We start from the raw sequence: 26,384 nt of genomic DNA, 5'->3' as shown, positions 1-26,384 counted from the left end.
TAAACCACTTTTGACAATGATTTTTAGTTAGTCATGATTACCATTTTTAAATCAAATTTAACACTTGCACTCAATTGTTTGGAAAAATATATCCGAGAGTAAGAAAATATAAATAAAACCTATAGCAATGCATGCGTATGCCTACAAAATCTTAACATTTCCATTTTTTCGATGACTCTGGGAAATCTGCTCAAATCTGTGGCAAAAAATTATTTTGGACAAGAATAATAAGTATTAAAAAAAAGCATACTGGCAAAACAAACACAAATTCAGAGATATTTTCGGTATTTTTTGTTTTATTTTGGCATTTCTTTGTTTGCATTTATATTAAGCAAAGTGCATCTCTTTTTCTCATCAACACATTGCACAATACATAAATAACAATGCATATAAAACTTCATATTTACAGGTAATAATATATTTATATTTAACATAAAATACATTTTAGCTTTTATTTCACTTAATTAAATCTTAGTCATTTATTAAAGTCAAAGTGAGTTTTCGTTTTCCATTTCTCTCATAAAACATCCTCCGCTTCTCGCAAAAACAAAACAGAAAAACAACATAGTCCATAAAAGGTAAGGGCTCGTCCATCTCCATAGCGGTGAAGGAATGGGGTGTGGTGAGGGGGCGGGGCTCGCTGTTATCGGTTATTAAATATGACCTCCAGCCAGCAGGGGCAGCTGCTGATGAACTGTCTGGTGTAGCACTGCCCCCAGCCCTTCACAAAACTGATCTGGACGGTGAAGCCCGTCCTCGGCTGCTGGCTGAACTCGTGGTCGTTGGGCCGCTGCAGGCTTCCCGCCTTCTCAAAGTCGAAGGCCTTGATGGAAAACCCGGGGAATACTTTATGCACGAGTAGCGTACGGGAGTCGGGGTTGTCCAGTGTGGCTGACTTGATGAATATGGGGTAGCAACTCCGGTTATACACCCACACGCCGTCGGATTCGCGGCTGAGCTGGATGCCGTAGCCGATCTTGGCCCGAACCATTTGCACCAGTTGACTTTTGTTGTCGGAGGAGAGCTGGCCCAAGCAAAAGCCCGTGCCCTGAGGTAGGTCATAGAAGATGTCCAGAGATGGCTCCTGGACGGAGTAGAGGCGCCCAACGCGGGTCTTTTCCTCCCAGTACGCCACCACACACCAGTGAGGCTGTTCACCACGCTCCTGAAGAGCCAGGGAATCTACGGAGAGACAAGAAGGACACGGTTATTAATTATGCCAATTTAACTTCAGATGAACATCATTGAATCCCTGCTGGCATCCCAGTTTAAGGTGGTCAAGCTGGTAGTTGCTGGTCCAAAGTGGACTACAAGCTCTAGCCAGCCTGAACAAGATGGTCTACCAGGCTAAAACTAACACAACTAATGGGTAGGCCAACTGATTAACCATTTAGACTAGGTTATGACCAACTTGGGCCAGTAAAGCCAGTTTCTGATGGGTTTTACTAGAGTTTCCAACAGAGTAGAAGTGATTTACTGAGGAAGGAAAGAGACTTAATAATTGTGCCAATTAAACTTCATCAGACCAGAGTATGATGGTCAAAGTGGTCCAAAGTGGTCCAAAGTGGTCTACAAGCTCTAGTCAGTCTGACCAAGATGTCTACCAGGCTGAAGGTCAACCATCTAAACTGGATTATGATCATTAACCTTAATGTCAATACATCAAAAGTTACAAGAGTAAGGTGGTCAAACTGGTACTTGCTGGTCCAAGATGGTTTACCAGCCTGAAACCAACACAACTAATGGGAAGGCAAACTGATTAACCATCTAGACTAGATCATGACCAACTTGGACCAGTAAAACCCATCAGAAACTGGCTTTACTAGAGTTTCCAACAGAGTAAAAGTGAACAATGTGTTTACTTAGGAAGGAAAGTAACTTAATTATGCCAATTTAATAGGCCAACCATCTAAACTTGATTATGATCATTACCCATCTCAACTAGATGATGACAAATTTGGACAAAAAAGAACCATCAGAAACTGGATACAGAGTAACAACAGAGTAAAAGTGTTCAAAGAGTTTATCGAGGAAGGGAAGATGAAGACACTTATTAATTATGCCAATTTAACTTCAAGTGAAATTCATTGAATCCCTGCTGGAAAAACCCTAAATTACTAGATTAAGGTGGTCAAACTGGTACATGCTGGTCCAAGATGGTCTACCAGCCAGAAAACAAGAGAACCAATGGGTGGGCCAACTGATTAACCATTTAGACTAGGTTATGACCAACTTGGGCCAGTAAAGCCAGTTTCTGATGGGTTTTACTAGAGTTTCCAACAGAGTAGAAGTGATTTACTGAGGAATAATTGTGCCAATTAAACTTCATCAAATTAACTTCATTGAAATACCAGGACAGACCAGAGTATGATGGTCATAGTGGCCAAAAGTGGTCTACAAGCTCTAGTCAGTCTGACCAACATGTCTACCAGGCTGAAGATCAACCAACTAAACTGGATTACGATCATTAACCTTAATGTCAATACATCAAAAGTTACAAGAGTAAGGTGGTCAAACTGGTACTTGCTGGTCCAAGATGGCCTACCAGCCTAAAAACCAACAAAACTAATGGGTAGGCCAACTGATTAACCATTTAGACTAGGTTATGACCAACTTGGGCCAGTAAAGCCAGTCTCTGATGGGTTTTAATAGAGTTTCTACCAGAGTAGAAGTGAAAACAGTCTTTACTGAGGAAGGAAAGTGACCAACTGATTAACCATCTAGACTAGATCATGACCAACTTGCACCAGTAAAACCCATCAGAAACTGGCTTTACTAGAGTTTCCAACAGAGTGTCGAGGACAAAAGAAGAGAGCAGAGGAGATAAAATGACTAGATTAGACTAGAACTAGTAGAAAAAGTTAAACACACACACACACACTCACACAACATCGCATGCCTTCTATCCAGGAAAACTGTCCTGAGCTCTGCCAAACATATCTTGCATCCTTAATTTCAGATGGCGGAATGTGAGGAATCTGCCGCCCCGCACGGAGCAGCGCCACTGGCCTCCAGCACTTGTTTACATTAGCAGTGCTGCTTATCATTCGTCTGGGCCGCCTCTGTTCCGAACGCCACCCCGAACAATGTTCTGACGTCAATGCGACAATAAATCTGCAATTGTGCTCGCCCTCACCAACTAACGGCTATATGTGATGTCATAATGCAATGAAAACTTAGTTCCGCCTACAGGAAAACTCTAATCCATATCCTTCCCTATACATTAAAAATCTCATTTTGATTCTTTGTGCACCGTTTTTGCTTTCAGTGAAGACAGAAAAATGACCTGACATCTGGAAAGTACACAATGTTAAAGTAAAACCGTTCTTTAGTCATCTGGACTCTTTGTCTGTCTGCAGTGAGGACAGTCTCTCTTTAATCTCAGATGGGGCGAGTAGGCCGTAATTTAGCAGTGTAGTTAATTACGCACCAGCCCAGACTAACTTGATGACTAGAGTAGGTAGAGCCTTCATTACAACCCTTACAAACATGCATGTTTGGATATGTAACCAAGGTAATACCAATTATACACTTCGAAGAGCTTACAGTGCCATTTAAGTAGCATGGTATATCGAAATAACATAGTATTACTGAACCATGGCACTTTTTGTACCATGAAAAAAAAAAACATAATACCAAAAAAAAAAGAATATGCTTTAAATATACTGTGGCATTGCCATGGTGCAGTGATGTTATCACGTGGTAATTACTGAAATCCATAAACTATAGTATGTAGTAGTACACCAAAAGTAGTTTGGTGTACCTTTTTTTCTTTTAAGAAATACTTTTTATTACCAAGGTAATAAAACGGTATATATCAATATTGTGTGCACGGTTGCTATGTTTCCGACTGATGCTATTTTAGTCTGGATAGTTGAGTAGTCTCTCTGACGACACCATGAACAGCAAGCAAACCTGAGTAACACACACACAAACACACACACACACACACATGAACACAATCATACACCTAACAGATCTCTGAATGTGTAAGTGTGTTTAGACAACAAAATGTCTTTAATCAAATAGAGACACACAACTGCACAGGTACGTGTGTGTGTGTGTGTGAGAGAGAGAGAATTGAGGTGTGTGTATAGGTTATGAATTTACTGGCGTGTGTGTGTGGCGTCTCAGTGTCGGTCGGTTGGATGACCACAGTGTCACCCCGAATGACATGGTGACAGCCAGACGCAGAGAGTGTCCTGAAATAGAGTGTGCAACATGACACACACAAACACACACACACACACACACCTTCTGCAGCCTCAAGCATTCAGTTGACATCAAGAACTCTATTAAACCAAACGCTCTCAACAAGTGCCTTCTTATGATGTGATTTCTTATGAATCCTGGAATCCAGTCATAAAAATATAAGCTTCTGTATAGCATGGAATGTCATGGAATTTGGCAAATTTTGGATTAATAGGGCTGTAAAATCAGTCAAATTCAAATTACGATACGGACTAATGTCCACTAAAAGAAAAAAGTCTGGTTAACTTGAAGAAATTATGATACAAATATATCACTATTTTACAATAAAATGTACTTCTCAAAGTATTAAAAGTAAGTTTTCAATAATAATAATAATAATTTTAGATTATTATTATTCAATTTTGATCATAATTAAGATTTTTACTTTCAATTTTTAATTTATACTGTAAATTACAGTGTGATTTGTGTGACATTAAAAAAGGATTGATTACATTTCTATGAAATCTGTTGATTTGACATGCTATTTAATGACAAAAAAATTAAACCATTAACATGGAATCCAGAAAACATTTAATTTGTTTGTAATAAAAAAAGAATTTGGGAAAATACAACACAGGATTTCACAGGACCCTACTAAACCTGTCTGTCTCCCATCCCCCAAGGAGATTTGTTCTGTCTTTCTCTCTCCTAGAGGGGACAAAAAGGCTCACACACACACACACACACACACACACACACACACACACACACACACACACACACACACACACACACACACACACACACACACACACACACACACACACACAGGGTCTTTGTTTGTGGTTGAACTGAAGTCAAATCTCCATTTAAAGCTTTACTGCCTCAGGTAACAAACCATCCTTCCTCTGTCCACATGGCTCCCTTTGGTCTGAGCGCTCAAATACACACACACACACACACACACACACACACACACACACACACACACACACACACACACACACACACACACACACACACACAGAGACAGTGGTGTTTTCGGTGTATGTTGGGGCAAAGTTTTTCCATTTAAGGATACTCAGCTTTTTAAACAGTCACTTTGTACATGAAACGAACAAAAAAACAGCAGAAGTGTCTGGCCGTCTAATGGAATCACTCACACATGCAGACGCGAGTCACTCAGCAGTCTGGAGAAGTTAATGATTATTTCTGTCTGTCTCCACACACACACACACACACTGGAGGGAAGTCGGTGTTTTTATTGATCGCCTCTCGTCTGGCTGAGGTTCATGGGAGGCGACGGCCTCTTTTATGACCAGTCAGCACTCTTATCCACTGACGACGCACGAGGACGTGGATTAAGCGAGCCGCATGCCTGCTGGAGGAGATGCCGTGAGGTCAGGGGTCAGAGGTCAGGGGCCGCTTCTAAAGCTAAACCAAAGATGACGACAACACACAATGACATTTAACATGGGTTATGCTAACCCTTCAGATGCCAGAATCACAAGAATGTAAGTACACAGAAGCAAAAAAAATCGCATATTGCAAGTGTGACCAAAAAAAAGCAACTCTTTTGCTAAAAAATGTGATTGTGATTTAAAAAAAAGTGCCAGGTTTGTCAATATTATAAAATATAAAACTATAAAATAATAATAAAAATAATAATAATTAATATATTATATTTACAATGAATATTATTAATATTATATTATTATTAATAATAATGTTTTATTATTATTAAAAATATTAAACACAATGAAACTACTATTTTACAGTAAATTAATGTTATTACAATTATTAATAAATACAAGAAATAAATATATAAAATTGTTTATATTTTTATATAACAATTATCATTATTACTAAATAAAATAAACAAAATACGAAACATTACTATTGTAATATTTCACTGTAAAATAAAAAAATTGTATTTAAGAAAAATATTGTTGTTGTTATTATTATTATTACTAAATAAAAATATTAAAACAGTACAACTGTAAACGTACAATACTTATATATATAATATTTAACATTTATTTACTTGCAAACCTACAACTAACCACAGAAGAAGACCGTTTACACTATAGCGCCTCCTCTGGTAACCACAAACGCAACACGCATCGGAGCTTGCGTAGCCAGGCGCGTTTGCATTCAAGCACTTGTGCAGAGTTCGTGTCAGGCCCTAAAAAATGATTGCACACAACTGGCAGACGTTTGGGATTCATCATGCAAAATAATACCAACTAAACAAACAAACCTGGAGGCAACTTCTTTGATGTGTGTGTGTGTGTGTGTGTGTGTCAGTTACAGCTCTATAAATATTATCTTTTTCCTCGGGCGTCGCTATTATAGCAACAATTTCACACACGCTCAACCGAGAGACACGCAGACGGACGGACAGACAGAAATGTTTGGCAGCTTCTTTGTTTGGAAGTCAATAAAGGAAACTGGCAATTAGATGGAGAGCCATTACATAACACACACACACACACACACACACACAGAGTCAGGAAAACCTGCAACGCACAGGAAATACTACACGTTGTCCTCCATTGTGCACTAATACGTGGATCAGAGCACTCAGAGTTTATGACGCACAGGTCGTATACTGTACGCCCGCTGTGGGAGTGTCGGGGCAAAGGAAACAGTTTATGACATCAGCTTGATTATGAGGTTAAAGGTCAGCCGTGTAACGCTCTCCACCAATAAAAAGTCACGATGGTCTTACCTAAATTTATACTGCGAAAAAATGTTACGTTATGTTATTTGTCTAAAACAGTATTTTGCAATATTATTCCAACACTGGTCGAGCCTGTTGAGTAGAGACGCCTGCGTTGATGTGCTTTCCTGTTTAGACGGTAAATAATTATAATGTGCTTTTCAATTGTTCATTGCAACTGAGAGCCAGTCAGACTGGAGACGCCGAAAGAGTTTCTGAATGAACGGATCGTGTGTGTGCGTGAGAAAGCGGGCCGTCTGTCTGTGTGTTTGGTTAAGCGATTAGATTGCGGTTTAAGAAAATGTTTGTGGCTGAGGTGTCTGGATCCTGAGGGCATTTGTGCTGACTTTTGTCTTCTATCTTCCTCTACTTGAGCCTGAAATGAATGAAAAGCTCAAGTCAAATTAAGCCAAATGTCCAGATCGAGGAAGTGGTTGGTAACGAGCGAAATATACAACAAAGCGTTCACAGTTCAAAACACGTCGTCAAACGGAGTTGCTCTGGACGTTCAAGGAGCTGCTTTGTGTCATTTTCTCAAAATGTTTTCTTTCCGCTTGGCGGAGGCGCCCGGGAGGCCCTACCCGAGACTCAAGGCTTTTTCCTCCGAGGCATGATGTCATTTCCTGTGCTGCCCTTTCCTCCTTGGCTAACCCAAACAACCCTGGAATGAGGCAGGAGGTTGTCACGGTAACAAGGCTGCCTGTAGGCCCCTTAAGGGGGATTAGAGTTGCCGAGGGCCCTACAGACATTCACGGGACCTTTATAAAGGCCTGATTGTGGATCTGGCAGAAATGTTTCAAGAACAGCTGAACCGGATGAGGTGCAATACACGTCCAAAGATAAAGTCATTTTTGTCCACATCGGAAGCAAAAAGGTTTAATATGCAAGTTAACACGAGGTTCAGTTGATTTGATGAAATTAATTTTGCATTAAACTTTATCTGTTTGAAAAACAAGCAAAAAAAACCCTCAGGAATAGTAGCCAAACAACATTCACATGAAAATAGTGGTTAATGGCCGATATTATGCAGATTTTTGGACAAAAATATGTAGATAATATTAGATAAAAAGATGGCAGATTATATATATATATATATATATATATATATATATATATATATATATATATATATATATATATATATACATTAGTGCTGTCAAAATAATTAATCGCATCTAATATAAAAGTTTGTTTACATAATATGTGTGTATCTATATATAACTTTATTTATATATATTATATATAAATGTCTGTGTCAAGTATATATATATATATATATATATATATATATATATATACACACAAATATTATGTAAACAACTTTTTTTAGATGTGATTAATCGTGATTAATCGTATCTAACAAAAGTTTGTTTTCATAAGATATGTGTGTATCTACATATGTTATTTCATTTATATATTATATATATATAAATGTGTAGTGTGTGTATATATATATATATATATATATATATATATACACACACACACACATTATGTAAACATACTTTTTTTAGATGCGATTAATCGTGATTATTCACATCTAACATAACATTTTTTTATATAATATGTGTGTATCTATATATTGTTTTTATATATATTTTATATATAAATGTCTGTTTAAAGTGTATATACACACACATGTAAAAAAAAATTTATTTGATGCGATTAATCAACTGAAATACAAACAGAAAAATTAACACTTAAGTCTCATTTGATAACTGTCATTTTATGTATTTTTATTGACATTAATAAATATTAATGACTGCTATACAAATATATTACTCATTGTTAGTTCATGTAAACTAATGCCAGCAAATGAGTTACGAAAAGCTTGATCTGTCTGTCTGTCGGTCTGTACAGGAAGTCTGTCTGTTGTGGTTGTCATATTAAGGTTAACTCTTAATAACTTCAGACTAACCCAGACAAGCAACGCTCAGACTCTCATCAAATAATCCTGAACACACTCACATGCAACATTTAAGTTCAAGCATGTTACGTAGCGTCTCCAAATCTCTCTACCTGTCTCTCTCTCTGCCCGTCTCATGTCTGCAGCAGCAGATGAAAAGGGCAGAGCGAGTGAATTAGAAGGTCAGAGAGACACTTTCATTGGAGCGTTTCCTGTGTGTCGGGCTTTTCTTCCGCTGCCTGAAACTTTTCTTCCTCCTCCCCCCTCGTCCCTCCTTCCCTCTCTAAAACTCCATTCACTCATTTCAGCAGGAAAAACACACCTCAGCCAGAGGATGAACGAAAGCAGGGCAGAATCACCGTCAAAAATGTAAATGGAGTCGGGAGGAGGTGTTTGTTCGGGACAGAAGCGGCCGGTCTTTCATCCCACACACACACAAACAAGAAACATAAAACAAATGCCGGGGCACCTTCACACTGGAGGCCAGAGAAAGGGAGCAGCTCACACACCGCTCTGAGTGCTGTACTTTTAACATGTGTTTATGTAAAGCTTCCATCTTTTAGCTGTTCTTATCTGAAAACCCATCTAAAGACCCTTCACACACACACACACTCCGCCCAGTGCTGAATTAAACACCATCATAAAAACTCTTTAAAGTCGCTGTAATGAGAAACATCTGTACGCAGGAACCCGGCCTAGACCAAACTAATCCTTCTCTCGCTCTCTCAGGGTCTCTCGTAAACACAATCGCCGCTGTTTGTGTGTATTCAGAGCTCATGACGGGACAATCGAACAGGTTTGGTCAACTAAAGGAGAGCAAAACAAAACTCTCTCTCACACACACACACACACTGTACCCAAGTTTTGAAGTCAACATGAAACCAGTGTTGTTCTTGTTAACTGAAGCTATTCAAAAAATTTATTGAAATAAAGCCGGAGTAAAATAAAAAAATAAAATATTAGATGAAAAACTTAAACTTAAAAAACATAACCAAAAACTACAATTTTTTCCTTGGCAACTAACTGAAATAAAGCCCACAAGAAGCCATTGTTGTTGTTATAAACTAAAACTATAAAAAATCATTTTGTTAATTGACATAAAGCTAAAATAATATAAAAAAATAAAAAATATTACACAAAAAAAAATTTAACTTAAACTAACCGAAAATAAAATAAGTTGAAGTACTTGCGTTAAAAAAAATAATAATAAAAAAATATAGAAATAAAAGCCAATTCAAAAATAATAAATAATCAATAAAATAAATAAATAAATAAAATAAGTTATAATTAATTAATAAATTTTATATATATATATTATATATATATATATATATATATAAAACCTGCATGTAACTTTATTTCACTTCTGCTCAGTGACGTTTTTCTGATCAAACAGATTTGATGGATTTTGCTTGGTAAACAATTCTTACGTTAACATCATACAATAGACTTGGAGACATCAGTTGATCAGGAAAGTATTTTTAGATGCAGGGGAAGTTGCACCATTTTGATGAAAGATTAGAAAGTCAAAAGAATAATGTGCACACTAAGACAAGGAATGTGCATTAAGGAAGTAAATATGGTCAATTTTGATTTCATGCTGACTTCATATCACATTTCTGTGCCGTATACTACCTTCAGAAGACAATAAAACAATCAAAACAAATCTCCAGCTCTCTCGCTTCCTCATTTTCAGCTCTCCGTTGGATTAAACAAATCAGATTAAGGACAGAAGACAGATAAGGATGGTCTTGAGCTCTTACCTGAGAACCCCATAGGGGCCGAATACGCCGTTCCCCCAGTTTCAGTGGAAGCAGGCACAGAACCTGGAGAATCTGTGGAGAAACAGAGTGACAGCTGTCAATCACAGGGTTAAAAGGCTTATTATGACAAAAACAGAGTGGGTAAAATCCTTTTGAACCATCAGGCATTTGTTTCCTTTTCCTTCTACTTTTCGGTCATGCAAAATAAATAAAGTGTTTCAGAGTCTAAAGTCTTTGCCAAGAAAGCTAGCGAGAGCGGGAGCGCTCTAATAGGAATACACCGTTCAGCAGGATATACTCCATCAAGTCCAAAACAACGAGCTAGTCAGGAAATAGCTGCAGCCTTGAAAACTGTGTACAGTAAATTTTCTAATTGCCGTGCGAGGAGACAGGAAAAACACCCTCTTTCACGTTAACCCTTTAATAAAACGAGCCTGGAATATTGTCTCCATATGAACGCCTCCCAGTGCAGATCATTCAAGAACCACCATGGTAGTTACCATGGTAAAACATGGTAAAGATAATCAGAGATCTGATTGGGAGCAGTTTAGCTAGCACCTGGTTTATGTCAACAAAGACACTTTAGGTTTATATAGATAAAAAAATAGGCTATTGCTAATGTTAACTTGTGAGGTGCTTTTTAAAATCCCATGGGACTTTAAATGCTAAACACTTACTAGGTTTTGCTAAAAGCACTGACTTCTAGTAAATAATCCATCCAGTTCAATATCTTTACATGAACTACCATGTCACCAAAGATCTAACAAAGTCAAAAACTTTAAAAAGCTAAAAGAACAGGCTAATGCTAACTTGTGAGGTTAGAATTACTAGCATGTAGATTGGGAATTTAAAAAGCACCTCACAAGTTAGCACTAGCTTTAGCCTGTCTTAACATCTTTACTTCAAACTTACTTAATTAGCTTAAATGTTTTCTCTAGGTTTGCTAAAGGGAATTTGAGACTGAACATGGATCATTTCCAAGTAAATAATTCAGTTCAGTGTCTTTACATGAACTAGCGCCAAAGATCTAACAAAGTCTTTAAAAAGCTAAAAGAACAGGCTAATGCTAACTTGTGAAGTTAGAATTACAAGCATGTAAATTAGAATTTTAAAAAGCACCTTACAGGTTAGCATTAACATCCATCTTTAACAAGACTTCAAACTTAATTAGCTTAAATGTTTGTTTTTTTTTTTTTTAAGTTTTGCGAAAGGGACTGACTGAATTTGGGACTAAAGATGAATAATTTTCAAGTAAATAATCCATTCAGTTCAGTGTCTTTACATGAACTAGCGCGTCAGACACAATAAAAACGTTTCCCATTGCAGATCAAGAACTAAATATTAAATGGTGTGTGTTAAGGTAAGGATAATCATAAATCTCATTCGGGGCAGTTTAGCTAACACCCTGTTTATGGTAACAGCCGCTTTTCCACCGTCGGGCCGAACCGGTTCTCGTTGCCTAACCGTTACGGTTTCATTTTAAATTTTCCACTGTGGGGTTTATAACGGCCGCTCTTTTGAATTTAATACAAAAGCGTCAGCTGTTGCCTTGGTAACGCAACGGTTTACTATTGATATTAGAGGTACGACCGCGTTATGGAGGATGATCAGATATTTCTTCTTATTAATATTGTACTATTAATTTGTGTTTACGGCGCTCAAATAGAGCGCTTAACCAGCGGAGAAACTGTTAGCCAGGCAACAGACAAGCGACCTATCCTGTGTACCGACGTCAGTTCACGGATACTACCAGCACAATTCAGCAACCGTCAGACAGACAACCGTGCCGAGAATTCCGGACCGAGAACGGTTAGTAATCGTGCCGTGCCGTACCAGGCTCCAGTGGAAACACAACTGGAACCGTTTGGTAAGATAAAAAAACAGAGACTTTACAGTTAAATAGCTAAAAAAAGCTAATGGGGGGGCTAATGCTAACATGCTTTTTAACTAGCCTGAATTGCCATATTTAACAAGTCTTCTCATCAAATAAGCTTTGCTAAATTAATATGTATTTGTTTGCCTTCATGTGACCATTAACCAACAACAGAGAAGCGTAAATAAATTTAAAACTTAAAATCTCAGGGGGGGATTTAAGTACATTTTCAAAGGACAGGGTTCAGCTGACAAAAGGTCTGGGAATCCCTGCTCTAGGGTTATTTTCCTTTGACATATGAGACATATCATTGTTTTACCATGAGTTTAAATGTACCCCTGGTATCCATAGTAAATGGATATGGTAATCATTTAGCACCACTTGTAAGGATAATGACTTTTTAAGTTTAAAATGCCAACTGTGAGAGTAAAGTATGAAATAGTGTCACTTTCGGAAGCAACTTCCAGAGTTGGACACTTTCCCTGAGCTGTGGTCAGTCTAATGAGACACACGGTCAAACCTGAACCTGACCACAAAGAGAGAGAGAGAGAGAGAGGAAAAGTTGTGGAATCAAGCAGCAGAATCCAACATGTTATGATTTTCCAGGGAGCAAAACAACAAGACAGAAGCTTTGCAATCCATTCACCCCATCAGAATCTGATCTTCCACAAAACAATCACATTAAAACCTTCTGAGGTCACAGATTCAAAACGCATTTAAATGGCTCCCGGCCTGAAATGACAAGCACACAAAAACATTCACGCGTCAACCGAACCCTAAGCTAACGACACTTCAATAGTTCTTGACGAAACTTTGCTGTCTTTGTCATTATAAGCCTGAATGTTTCTTTTTCTCCTTTGTGTCTCCGTGATTAAGAGCTTAAAACAATTGATATGCAAATTTGCTTGCATCAACGGCCGTTTCGTCGCACCTCCTCGTCAACAGCGCGTGAACGTGTGACAGTTACCACCGCGACTGACAGAGCGTCTCCCTCATCCTGACGTTATCATCCTCCAACGCTCCAACAAGCGACGAATAACTTCCTCCCAGCGTTCAGTGCCACTCTCTCTTTCAGTCGGAGAAAATCAGCCGTCTTCCATTGTTCTCTGTCTCTCGTCCAAGAGCTAATGTGTCCTCACAGGAAATGTCCTCCCCAAACTGGCTTTCCTGTCCTCCACCGCGGCGCCTTTTCTCGTTCACATTCTCGCTTTCTCTCTCAGTCTCTCCGAAACCCCAAACTGATTCATAAAACAAGAATGACTCAAAGAACGAGAGCCAATGTCAGTCAGCGTACAACCGTTCCCACATGCACACACGCAACATCTTCTTTGTTATTCGTACTATAAACATTGAGACGCACAAATTTGTCGCAGAAACATGGTTTGGAAACAGGCACTCGAAGCGGGCTGAATTTCTCAAGTGTGTTCTGCGTAAGTGATACTGTTTAACTCGAACGGCATGAGCAGTTTTGGCAGGGATAGAGAAGGATCTTTACGAGGGCGACCGGCAGGAAACCTCATCCGGGGCGCTGCCAAACACAACACACTTATCTGAAGCCAATATACAGGACGTACTTATGAGCCATACAGCATTATGGGTAGACGCTCAGAGGAAAGACGCAAAGCGACACTCCCAAAACCTCAGATTAATTCGGCAGATAAATCAGCTCTCAGCTTCTCCTTTATGTGATCCTCGCTTCCGAACTCCTCCAAACGACATCATAATGTCTGAATCATTACCATATTCATATATTTAAATGCTTCAAAATGTCTTGTTGGTCAAATCAACTTCAATAATTAATGTGGTTCAGATAACATAACATTTTGAGTTTCTGTTGATCAAACCAATCGCTTTCATTGTACTAACTCAAATTTTTAATTTCAATGAACTCAATATTAAGGCACCTTACTTTTTTTTTATAAATTCAACAAACAATTCTTTAAATGAAACATCTAAATGGTATTTGAATGTGGTAATCATTCAGTACCATGCTTAAGTATACATAAAAATATGCCGCAAAAAGATTACTATCTTCATATACCACATTATTACCATGTCTAACAAACTAGTATTTGCAAAAGAGTCTCATTTCATTATCTTTACATAAAGCATTCATGTATTTACATGGTAAGAACACTATTGCAAATGTCCAAAAACCTCAAATGCAAGTGATTTTCAACTCCAACCAAACTTTGGAAAATGCTTGAAAGCTTCAGTTTACAGGATGGTTTAAGAAATCTGTGGGATTGTATTTACATGGAAGGAACGCCATTGTAAATGTCTAAAAAACTCATTTTCAACTCAAACTAACTCCACATCTGCTTAAATTTAAGATGAAACTTCAACTTACCAGGTGGTTTAAGAAAATCGGTGGGATATCTTGAGTACGGGGGTGGGGGGGATTCTGTAGGAGAAAGAGAGAGAGAGAGGCCGTGAGTGGAGATGTGGGCTGATGATAAGGCCTGGCATTCTCTGGGAAAAGTGTTTGTGTAGTGCTGAGGGTTAGAGGCAGGACAGCTCTGATAAACACACGGCCGCCTGGCGCCAGACTCCACACACACACACACGCACACACACTGATCACTGCAAACTAACTTCACTGAACACTGGGGCCTCCGGCGGGTTTCACATGAACAACCACAGACTGGAGGTCCAGCTGAAAAGTCAGTTGCATTTATCCACATGGAAAAACAACATTCATCACTGTATAAGAATCATAATTATAATCAGTAGCTCATTCTTGATACGCTTAAGTGATGAGAAACAGTGAAAAACATGACATGAATGCAAGAATGTATTACAAAACTATAAGCCTGAACTATACTGCAGTCTAACTGTTTTACTATAAGAGTATTTTATAGTACTAAATTAGCAGTATATTAGACATATCAAAGCAAAAACAAATACAGTTTTTACACGATCTTCTGCATATAAGAGCCAAAATAATGTTTATATGAAACCTAATATATTATTTTCTCTATTTTTATATTATATATATATATATATAAACAATCTACCGAGTGTCATTATAGTACAGCATAAGCACTAAATGAAACATTTACAACAGCCAAATATATTCTATTCTATTCGGATTCTAACCAAACTGTAATTACATACCACAAACCCTACTGTTATATGAATGTTATTATAGTAGTACATAAGCACTTGATCTTCTGTACTGAAGAGCCAAAACAGCCCTCTAAAAGAACACATATGACAGATTTCGCACATTATTCTAATGTTATTTATGAAAACAAGAGTAGATATTGGAGAGATGTTCCTACCGAGCTCGCACAGTCTGCTCATATGATGCGGGTTGCAGCACACGAGCTCCGGGTTGATTTTCCCATAAGATTCACAGCACGAAAGTCTCTTTAATTCCGAGGAATGCCGGAGGTCCGGCCACCGGAACACCTTGTAGAGCAGCAGCGGCAGCGGGTATGACTGTTGACCCAGCCTGGCGTCCACTTTCCCGGGGAGGAGGAGGCAGGGGCTCCGCGCGCCCCCCCGGGACTCGACCGCCTGTAAGAGCACCTCCAGCTGCTTCTCCTTGATCTTCTTCAGGATCGAGTACGTCAGCGCTTTCAGTTCGGCCTCGGTGCCGGGGTTCGGCTTACTGGCGCCCGGTTTCCCGAGGCAGCAGCCCGCGGTGCCGCCACCGCGCGTACCGGTGTCCGCGTCCCCGTCACCCTCCACGGGCGCGCGGCTCCTCCAGAGTCGCCGGACGAGCCCCGATCGTTTGGTCCTGAACATGCGGGACGACAAGAGGGTTCCCCGGCTACAAAACGGCCATTTTGTCCGCAAGTCATGAAGATCCGGAGGTCCGAATCCACAGGCGCAGAGCAGACGGCGGAGAAACGGCGAGCAGGAGAAGCGCACGCGATCTGTTTCATACGCCAGACTTTAATATTTCACCAGACGTACCGACGCAGAATCCAGAAAGAAGAGAGAAGCTGAAACGACTGTCTGAACTGCTGGAAACGATCTCAGATCTCGATCTTAGTCAGAACGGACGCATGAGAGAGAAGTCTTAATCCACACGGCGCGCGTTCAGGAGCTCATCTTCGGGATGAATAATCTGTTTTCTTCGTTTGACATCAAATCTGCAGCTCGGATCAAACTGGCACCAGCCTGTAAATCCACATCAGACCCAGCCGAAGAAGATCTCTCGACGATGATTCGCGAAGTCCAATATTATAACGCTCGAAATATCCACAAATATCCGTCTCCAGATGATCCCAAGATCATAAATGCGGGAAGTTTCCGACTCCGAGACGCGAGCGAGTCGATGAAGAACTAAAGGACTGAGAGCGAGATGAAGATCAGACGCCTGTCTCTCTCTCTCTCTCTCTCTCTCTCTCTCTCGCTCGCTCGGCGTGTGTGTGTGTGTGTGTGAGTCTTTTCTCCGTGTCTCTCATTGGCGCGCCGAGGGTCACGTGATTGTCTAGACACCCTGTCGCTTTAAAAAAAAAAAAAAAAGAACAGGCAGGAAAAAGTGATTGGGTTGCGCAAACATAAAACAAAGTAACATGTACCATCAGACAGACACATCGCACACTGAGTTTATGAAGTTACAGTGTAGCAGATGGAATCGGAATTTTGTGTTCGTCCTGCTTTGTTTTGTAGTGCGATCAAGTCTAATTTGAGGCTTGGGAACACACACACACACACACACACACACACACACACACTGGCGCCAGGCGCTCAGGTAAGTTCACATTAAGAATGAACCATATACACACACACACACACACACACACACCAAATATTTATGATGCAATCATGACATGTTTAGATGGATGGAAACATTTCTTTAGTTGTGAAATATGCACTAAATATATATAATGTGATATATTATTTAGAAGTTGGAACAAAATAATAATAATAAATATATTCTTTTATCATTTTATAAAATTAGATTGTTTTTTATTACTTTATTTAATAATATTAAAGTTATTAAATAATAAAGAATGTATTTATAATTAAATTATATAGAGACATTATTTAACTCTAAATTATATAAATCAATTGTTTAATATATATACTTTTATATTATAAGCAAATTATCTATTTTTATTTAATTTAATATAATTATTATCGTTATTATTAAATAGATAATTTATTTATAGTATAAAATTAAATTAATAAAATAAATAATTATTATTTAAATCTGAAGTATCTAAATTATTTGCTATATACTTTTATACTATAAGCAAATCATTTATTTTAATTTAATATAATTGTATTATAGTTATTATTAAATAATAAATCATTTATTTATTATATAAAATGAAAGATGTAAATAATTATTTAATTATTTAAATCTAAATTATTTACTATATAATACTTTTATATTATAAGCAAATAATTTATTTTTATTTAATTCAATATAATTGTTATTATCGTTATTATTAAATAATAAATTATTTATAATATAAAATTATATATAGTAAATAATTGTTATTTTATTATTTTATTTAATTTAATAATATAATTCTTATTATCGTTATTATTAATTAATAAATAATGCATTTATAATATAAAATTATATATAACAGGCTACATAATATTGGCTGTGTGTTTGTGAATGGGTGAACATGTTCCTGTCTGTAAATGAGGACACATGAACTGCTGCCGCCTACTGGTGAGAAATATTTCACAATTTCAACAACACACACACACACACACACACACACACACAGTAAGAGACAGTAATGTCAGTAAAGGATGTATTTGAGGGTGTGCAGTGAGTTTTGCTGCATCACGTGAGTCACTGTTCTCACAGCTTTCATTAATGTTCTCCGTCATTAACTGGACGCTTGTTTCAGACGCCAAACCATTTCGCGGGATTTTCAGCGGTATGAATGAGGTCACGCCCTCTGATCAATGAAGGACTCAATGGCGCGCGCCGGGTGACCACAGGGTAACAGACGGGCTGCGCGCGGACACTGTCTGGCCGCATGACGCGATCAGTGGCGCGCGGATCTGTGTGGCCTCCACGAGCGCTTATGACGTCAGCATATCTGAGCGCGAGTCCGCCACCGCTCCAAATAATGACTGAACAAATAACAGGCGATTTAAAGTCGGAAATGAAGTGATATAAACCGCGTCAGACTTCACATGATGTTGATGATATGCCACTATTGTTTTATTTAAATAATTATTAATAAATAACTTCATTATTTTTCTTTGTCTGTTTATTTCAGGACTTTTCTATTATAAATAAATAAACAAATAATGTTTATTATTTCAAATAATTATGTGTTATATCTTTTCATCCTTGATTTACGGTTATTTAAAAACACGACAGTTATGACACGTGACAAAACATCTGTTTATTCCTCACACATGGACTCGCTGCTGCTTGTCGGCTCTTCTTCTGTTGGTCCTGAAGAAACTCCTACAGAGAGAGAATGAGACAATCTATCTATCTATCTATCTATCTATCTATCTATCTATCTATCTATCTATCTATCTATCTATCTATCTATCTATCTACTTATTAATAGTAAGGTAGTTGTTAAGTTTAGGTATTGGGTAAGATTAAGAATGCAGAATAAGGCATTAATATCTGCTTAATATGTACTAATAAACAGCCAATATTCTAGTAAATATGCATGCTATTAAGCAATATATAAAAAGCGTGTGTATGCGTGTGTGTGTGTGGAAAATGAAACTTTCAAAATAATAAATACAATAATAGCAGATAAATGGATGAAAGCTATTGAAAGAGCCCTGGCTCAGACTCAGGGTTCAGCACTATCAGTGTGAAATCATCTTGCTGTAAATGCATGTTAAAGACAGGGCCTCTCTTCAACATCACTTTCATGTGTTCAGGCTCTGAGAATGTATGTAATTACCTCATATAATTACCCTGCCGTATAGAAGCTTTAGAAGAACACTATCTATGTGAAAATACAGCTAATGGAGCGGCTATAAGGGCAACACAGCCCCTATACCTACAGAAAAGACAGATTTAGAGAGGGAGAGGAGGACGTTTAATCGGTTTCAAAGCCAAACGGATGGAATGAGAGCAGAAAAATCACGTCGTTAACAGTCGAGAGGTTTGACGGACGGACTGACATGCAGTTACCGTGGAAGAAAACGCAACAGCAGGGAAGTGCGCACGGTCGGTGGCGTCTTGTCTAGAGTTCAGCACAAACCGGCTCCAGTGAAAGAATCGAGCCCCCTCTCTTCACCCCAGATGGGACGCCATATGCCTGCATCTCTCAATGGATGCTATTGTAAAAGCTCGAACTGCTTTATGACAGTCAGTTGAACTCTAGACCTCAGTTTTACGAGTCTTATATGACATTGAATTGCTCTGTAAAACTTTGGGCCGTCCACTCGAGTGCTTTAGAAAGAAATGCACCCTGCACACCCCACGCTTACGACACCGAAGCAGTAACGCCGAATTCCACACAGCTCGGTTTGATGTGTGTCTGTATGATCTGCTCTCAAGATATATGTCAATGTACCTTCAATAGCATTTCTAATGCCAATAGCATTACAGTCGTCATGGTGACTCTGGTGGAGTGGGCGGGATCTGGAGATTCACCTAGACATTTGACCTGCTGTCTGCCATTTCTGTCGCACGTACCGGGAAATACCCAGACATGCTGACATTTGTGCACTGATGTGGGTAACGCATTATGAAACATATATCTAAAAAAAAAAAAAAAAAAAAAAATTATTTTAAATGGCAGACTAGTGTTGTTATAGTTAACTAAAAGTAAATTAAGCATTTTTGTTGACTGAAAAAATATATAAATATTAGATTCAAATTTTAAACTAAATGAACATTTTTAAATGATGCCTTCGCAACTAACTGAAACATGTATAAGTACAAAAAATTATATCTGAAAAAACGAAGGGTACGTTTACAAGACAACGATGTACTAAAACAGAAACCATAGACTAAAAGAATAAAGATGTAGCATCCGTGACGTCACCCGTAGATTTCTGAAGAGCATTTTTGAAGCAAAAATCGCCATCGTGCATCACTCCCGGATAACTGAAAATGGGCAAAGAGGCGGGACGTGGTTGGAACTGAGGTGCCTGGTTGCTGAAACCACGCCCACCTAGCTCGACGTGATCATGTTAGCAGGCTAAGAAGATATCTATCTTAGATACTATCTAAAATATTAATAAAGATATCATTTGAAAGTTCGAAATGTTTACTGTCGATCTACGGTGTCTTTTTTATGATATAGATGCTCCAGCAACAGTAATGTTGTAATTTGTGTAGGGTGTGCAAATAACAACATGAAAAATCAAATGGGACTTCATACCTTTATAATGAAATAGCGAATGTGAGATGAATCCAATCCATGGCACTTGGGTAAAATGTCCATTGAAAAAAAAACAACAAAAAAAAATTTTGTCCACAAAAGTGTCAAATCCATTAAAAATATTGATATATTATCCATTATTTGCATCACATTTGTTCTGAATGATCTGCTCTCCATCATCGTTCTTCAAGAAATTATACAATCTGAGCAGCGTTTATGTTGTAAAACTGTATATGATTGTATGCATTGGACTCTCACAAATGAGCCCATGTCCAAAGTATAATTTTTTCAAATGCAGCAGTTTTATATCCAAACATAGCAAATAGCAAACACGGCGGAGCGTGAGCATTTAGCAGCTGGAATTAGCTGAGGTGACGGCTCACAGACAGCAGCGCGATCCACCTGTCACTCAAGTGACCACGCCCTTAATTATGCAGAACTTTAAAGCTTAATATAATTTAAACGGATCAAAAAAATTCACCCCCTTCAGAGTTGTTATGAAGGGCAAAATTAGCTGTATAGACCAAAACCACATTTTGTACCAGCTGTAAACGTTTTTTTTTTTTTTTTCTGCTGTAAAGTTGGGCATTTTAACATGGGACTCAATGAGATTCTGCTCTCTTTTGGAGCCTGTCCCTAGCGGCCAGTCGATGAATCGCAGTTTAAAAAGCAACCTCCAGGAGCTTGGCTTCTTTCGGAAAGACTCGGTACAGCGTATCTATCTTTTATAAATATGATAAAACTAAACACTTTTCAGAGATATGAAGGATGCAATATGTACTCAAGATTAACATGAGATTGGCAGAAACTGTGTGTGATACCCCCCACCCCTTTAAATATAAATATTAGATTAAAAACTTCGATTAAATGAACATTTTGAAATGAAAAGTTTAAGTGCTAAAATTAGTAAATGAAATAAAATTAAAACCGAGGTGAGTAATGCATTACAAAACAAATAAAAAACACATATTTGGTCCCATATGGCACACTTCATGTACACTTGCGTTTCTTATGGACTTAATGCATGTGCATGTCTGTTAAGTCCACAAGACCGTAGGGTGTCATGTTCGTTTTCAGAAGGGTGCTCGTGAGCGCCCCCTTTTTGCAGTCAATATGCACCCTCGATGAACACTTTTGCTGAGCTCAGCAGCAGACTTCTACCTGACAGTCAGAGTGGCACTGCGTCACGAAAGTGTGGACTCGGAGGAAGATTGCAAGGGCTTAGTGCTCCATTTGGGACAGGGCCATTATTTACTCACTCTGTGATGTTGCCGTTTTTCACAGAACACCAAAGGAGGCATTTTGAAGAATCTTATTTGCACATCTCTACATGTAACACACACACAACCAGGGCACAAAAGACTGTGTGTGAGGACACACTTCACTGTCTGATAAAGACCATTCAGCCGCTGTCTGCTGGAAATATAATATTGCTTTCATCTGAAAGACAGAGCCAGGAATAGAGAAGGTGACCTCACAGGTAACAAGAAAGGCACTGCGGCAAAACCTCCGCCATCTGCTGTTTGTGCTGAAAGAGATGCACGGCATACAGATCTCAAATACATGCTTCAGTTTAATGCTGAATGTGTTGAATTCTATTAAAGCCACAGCGAAAGAGGAACACTCACTGTGAGCTGTTAAACCACATGACATAAAATGACAAAAACAACTACGATAAACATTTAGATGTTTACATTTAGCACTAGTGATGGTGTAACACATTCATGTCAACTTATTCTAATAACCTAATGAGAGCTAGTTGACATGTAGTTGCAAAGTTACCTATAGTGTAGTAAGGAAATAAAGTGTAACCGAGCGCTCCTCCGGACTGTATGAATGGTGTGCTTTGACAAACACACAGTGTTTCTGATGGAAATTCTCTTTCTCTGTGAGCTGTAATTACAGTAAACGGCGTCTTCCTGTGCATTCCTGCAGAACAACACACAACCAGCACGGCCAAAACGCCTGTCAGCTTTTATCTCCTAAACCACTCGTTTCAACGGCAACAGGCAGTTAGGTCATTTTAGATTAGATGGAGTATTTATACAAACAAAATTTGCTTTAAAACTCTCACAAATAAGCTTTTTTTTTTTACTTTAAAGTGCCCCTATTATGCTATCTTAAAGGTTACTAATTTTGTTTTGGAGTCTCAGGTCAAAAAACACTTTAATTTTCTCATAATCCCCTCCTTTCTGAGAACCTACTATGCTCTAAATGGTCAGATGGCTCAGTCTGTTGTGATTGGTCTACCACTGACAGCACATGTCGGAAACAAAACTCCTATTAGCATATCTGAATTTCAGCTCTGGATCTTTCTCAGCTCTTGATACACAATGATCATACTAAAGATGTTGTTTTTTTCCATATCAATCTCATCCTTTATGGTGCGTTCACACCAGACGTGACTTTGCGGGTAGTTGGACGCTTGAACATTTTGAGTTTACTCGCTTCATTCGCACGTGAAATTCACTTCACAACAGATGCGAGTTCGCGTCATGAGAGGGGCTCTAATGCTCCTTTATGTGTCCCAGACTCTTCCACTTCTTTCTGCACACTTCCTCTGAATAAACACAACTTGTCAGCGGTTGTAAATTAATTACAGCAAATAAGCTCAATTGGTCGGCTTTAGCTAGCTTGTAGTCTCAATATGTATATTTATATAGCTCAAAGACCGTTTTTTACAACTTGCCACAACTTGCCGTCCTCCTCACTCACTTTCTTTCAAGCAAGATCCTTTTTATTCCTGTTTCTATAAAAGTATGAAGATGTTCAGCGATGATGATTTTGACGTCAAACGCCCGAAACACTCAATTCGCGCGAATCGCTTCAATCGTGCCGCAGGATGTCTATTCGCGTCTTTGCATTGACTTAACATGTAAATCACTCGCGCTTAACGCTTCATTCGCATCTGGTGTGAACGCACCATTAGAAGTGCATCAAAGTGGATTCGCATCATTGAAAACAGCGTCTTCTCAACATGGCGACAACACCAACCAAACTCTTCCAGTCTCAGCTACAACTGCAGTGTTTGTGGGCGGGGCAAAGCAGACAATGTTCAAAAGCAGCCAATGAAGACCATAGGTGGGAATTATGCAAATTTGTTACATTGTTAGAATATTTGGAACAGGAAATAAGACTGGAATTAATGACGACTCGTTTCAGAAGTTCAGAATCAATTCTTTTTTTTTAGGAGACACAACTTTGCAGACCTTTTACATTCACAAACAGCTACACACAGTATGAAAGTTAAAGGTGCCCTTGATTCAAAAATTGAATTTACCTTTGCATAGTTGAATAACAAGAGTTCAGTACATGGAAAAGACATACAGTGAGACATACTCAAACTCCATTGTTTCCTCCTTCTTATATAAATCTCATTTGTTTAAACGACCTCTGAAGAACAGGCAAATCTCAACATAACACCGACTGTTACGTAACAGTCGGGGTGTACGCCCCAATATTTGCATATGCCAGCCCATGATGTTCCCCTCATTATAAAAGGCATTAGACAAGGGCAGCCAGTTAATGTCTGGAGCAGCACACAGCCGAATCATCAGACTAGGTAAACAAGCAAGAACAACAGCAAAAAATGGCAGATGGAGCGATAATAACTGACATAATCCATGATAACATGATATTTTTAGTGATATTTGTAAATTGTCTTTCTAAAAGTTTCGTTAGCATGTTGCTAATGTACTGTTAAATGTGGTTAAAGTTACCATCGTTTCTTACTGTATTCACGGAGACAAGAGCCGTCGCTATTTTCATTTTTAAACACTTGCAGTCTGTATAATTCATAAACACAACTTCATTCTTTATAAATCTCTCCAACAGTGTAGCATTAGCCGTTAGCCACAGAGCATAGCCTCAAATTCACTCAGAATAAAACTTTAACATCCAAATAAATACTTTACTCACATAATTCGAAGCATGCATGCAGCATGCTTGACGAACATCTTGTAAAGATCCATTTGAGGGTTATATTAGCTGTGTGAACTTTCTAAATACGCTGTAATATAGTCGAGAGCTCGTGTGGCAGGGAGCATGCGTCTTGGAGGGGTGGCGCCAAGTGTAAATCAGTGTATAGTTAATGATGCCCCAAAATAGGCAGTTAAAAAAATTAATTTAAAAAAATCTATGGGGTATTTTGAGCTGAAACTTCACAGACACATTCAGGAGACACCTTAGACTTATATTACATATTGTGAAAGAACGTTCTTGGGCACCTTTAATATTCAAAAAAGCATAATAGGGCACTTTAAAATGTATTAGTCAAGTAATGTTTTGTTCATGTTGCTCTGACCCATCCTGTATACAATTATACCCACATTTCTGGATGAAGCATCACAGAAAAGCTTCCCGTTACTGATGGCATTGTAGAAATGTTCCATTCACAGGCGTGTTTGACTCCCATGATTCATTTATTCTGTAATGAAAAGCACACAAGAGTGACTAACCTCTTTTTCAGCAGAAGAGTTTTTTTCACAATCATTTTCTCCAAAGACACTTTAAAATATTCTTCAATAAACAGTTTCTGGCTTTCAAGCAAACAAACCAGCTCTCGTATGAATCACATGTGCTTTAAAGAATCACAGGAATGTCCAAAATGATATCTGGAGATTTTTTGTTTTTTATTGGTGGTTTTTCACATTGTAGAAAGACTGAATCTGAAACAATCATAACTAATGCAAACAAAAATCCTCAAAGATGCAGTCAAACCAAGCTGTTGTTTTAAATTATCAGTGGATCGGAAAACAGAAATGAGTCCAGATCCAGTTTCATTAGTGTAAACACTCACCAATTCATTTACAACAGTCTAAACTTGCATTCAAACCAAAATTTAATATTCTTTCTTGTTTCTTTTAATAGTCTTTCTCATACTTTTACATAAATATGTTAATGTAAAAAACAACAAAATAAACAGAAGCTATGCAAGATACAGGGGGAACTAATCATACATATTAAACATTAAATATAAAATTCAATGTAAATACAAAAAGAAATCACCCAACAACACAAAAATTGTTCCTATTGAGATCCGCAAAGAGAACTAAACAAATTAAGAAAAATAGCATAAATATGGGCTCTTTAAGCTTTAAATTTGTGGCATAATGTAACAGAGAAGTAATAGGACCTAAAATGATCTCCAGTAACGGGGCGCTGGGAAATTAATTATATCATCCAACAGGAAAGATTTTTCATCTCTGTACCTAAAAATATATGAAAACAAAAACTGGGGAAATAAACAGCAATGCAATAAATGCAGTGTGTATTTGTCTATACAATAATGTACATGCAATTATCTGAATCTATAATATACATAAATCATACACTAAACTGCATTTACATGGGAAAGTTGTATATTTTATTATGTAAGTATCTAAATATGTTTTATTATTATGCTTAGAAAAGCACTTAAATGCAATATGCTTTCTTAAATGGGAATTATATATATATATATATATATATATATATATATATATATATATATATATATATATATGTATATATATGTATATATATGTATGTATGTTTAAAGGTTTTGGTTTTACTTTGTGCAGACGCTCAGATGTAGATTATATAAGGGCAGTATATAGGTACGAAGAACAAATTTTAGTGTCAATAAATAAATTAATAT

At 37.9% G+C, this 26,384-nt stretch overlaps 1 protein-coding gene across 1 annotated transcript; it reads right to left on the bottom strand.

The window, feature by feature from the left end:
- Positions 1–278: 278 nt before the first annotated feature.
- Positions 279–16,828, bottom strand: smad7 (SMAD family member 7). The gene is made up of 4 exons (XM_067376617.1): positions 15,740–16,828; positions 14,806–14,859; positions 10,583–10,654; positions 279–1,182 (listed from the first exon to the last, which is right to left on the bottom strand). Exons 1-4 carry the CDS (start codon positions 16,206–16,208, stop codon positions 644–646), a joined length of 1,134 nt encoding a protein of 377 aa, XP_067232718.1. The 5' UTR covers positions 16,209–16,828; the 3' UTR covers positions 279–643.
- Between the last annotated feature and the right edge of the window lie 9,556 nt (positions 16,829–26,384).

This window comes from Chanodichthys erythropterus, chromosome 22, assembly GCF_024489055.1.
Source record: "Chanodichthys erythropterus isolate Z2021 chromosome 22, ASM2448905v1, whole genome shotgun sequence".
In the NCBI taxonomy this organism is placed as follows: Eukaryota; Metazoa; Chordata; class Actinopteri; order Cypriniformes; family Xenocyprididae; genus Chanodichthys; species Chanodichthys erythropterus.
The sequence above is the reverse complement of the archived record's forward strand: the minus strand, read 5'-3'. Positions and strand labels throughout refer to the sequence as shown.

Excerpts from the sequence above, each read along its gene's own strand:
- smad7 (XM_067376617.1), bottom strand. The coding sequence starts at position 16,208 with ATGTTCAGGACCAAACGATCGGGGCTCGTCCGGCGACTCTGGAGGAGC. Across the intron at positions 14,860-15,739 it reads GAGCAGACTGTGCGAGCTCG|AATCCCCCCCACCCCCGTAC; the intron begins GTAGGAACATCT and ends TTTCTCCTACAG. Across the intron at positions 10,655-14,805 it reads CGATTTTCTTAAACCACCTG|ATTCTCCAGGTTCTGTGCCT; the intron begins GTAAGTTGAAGT and ends GTTTCTCCACAG.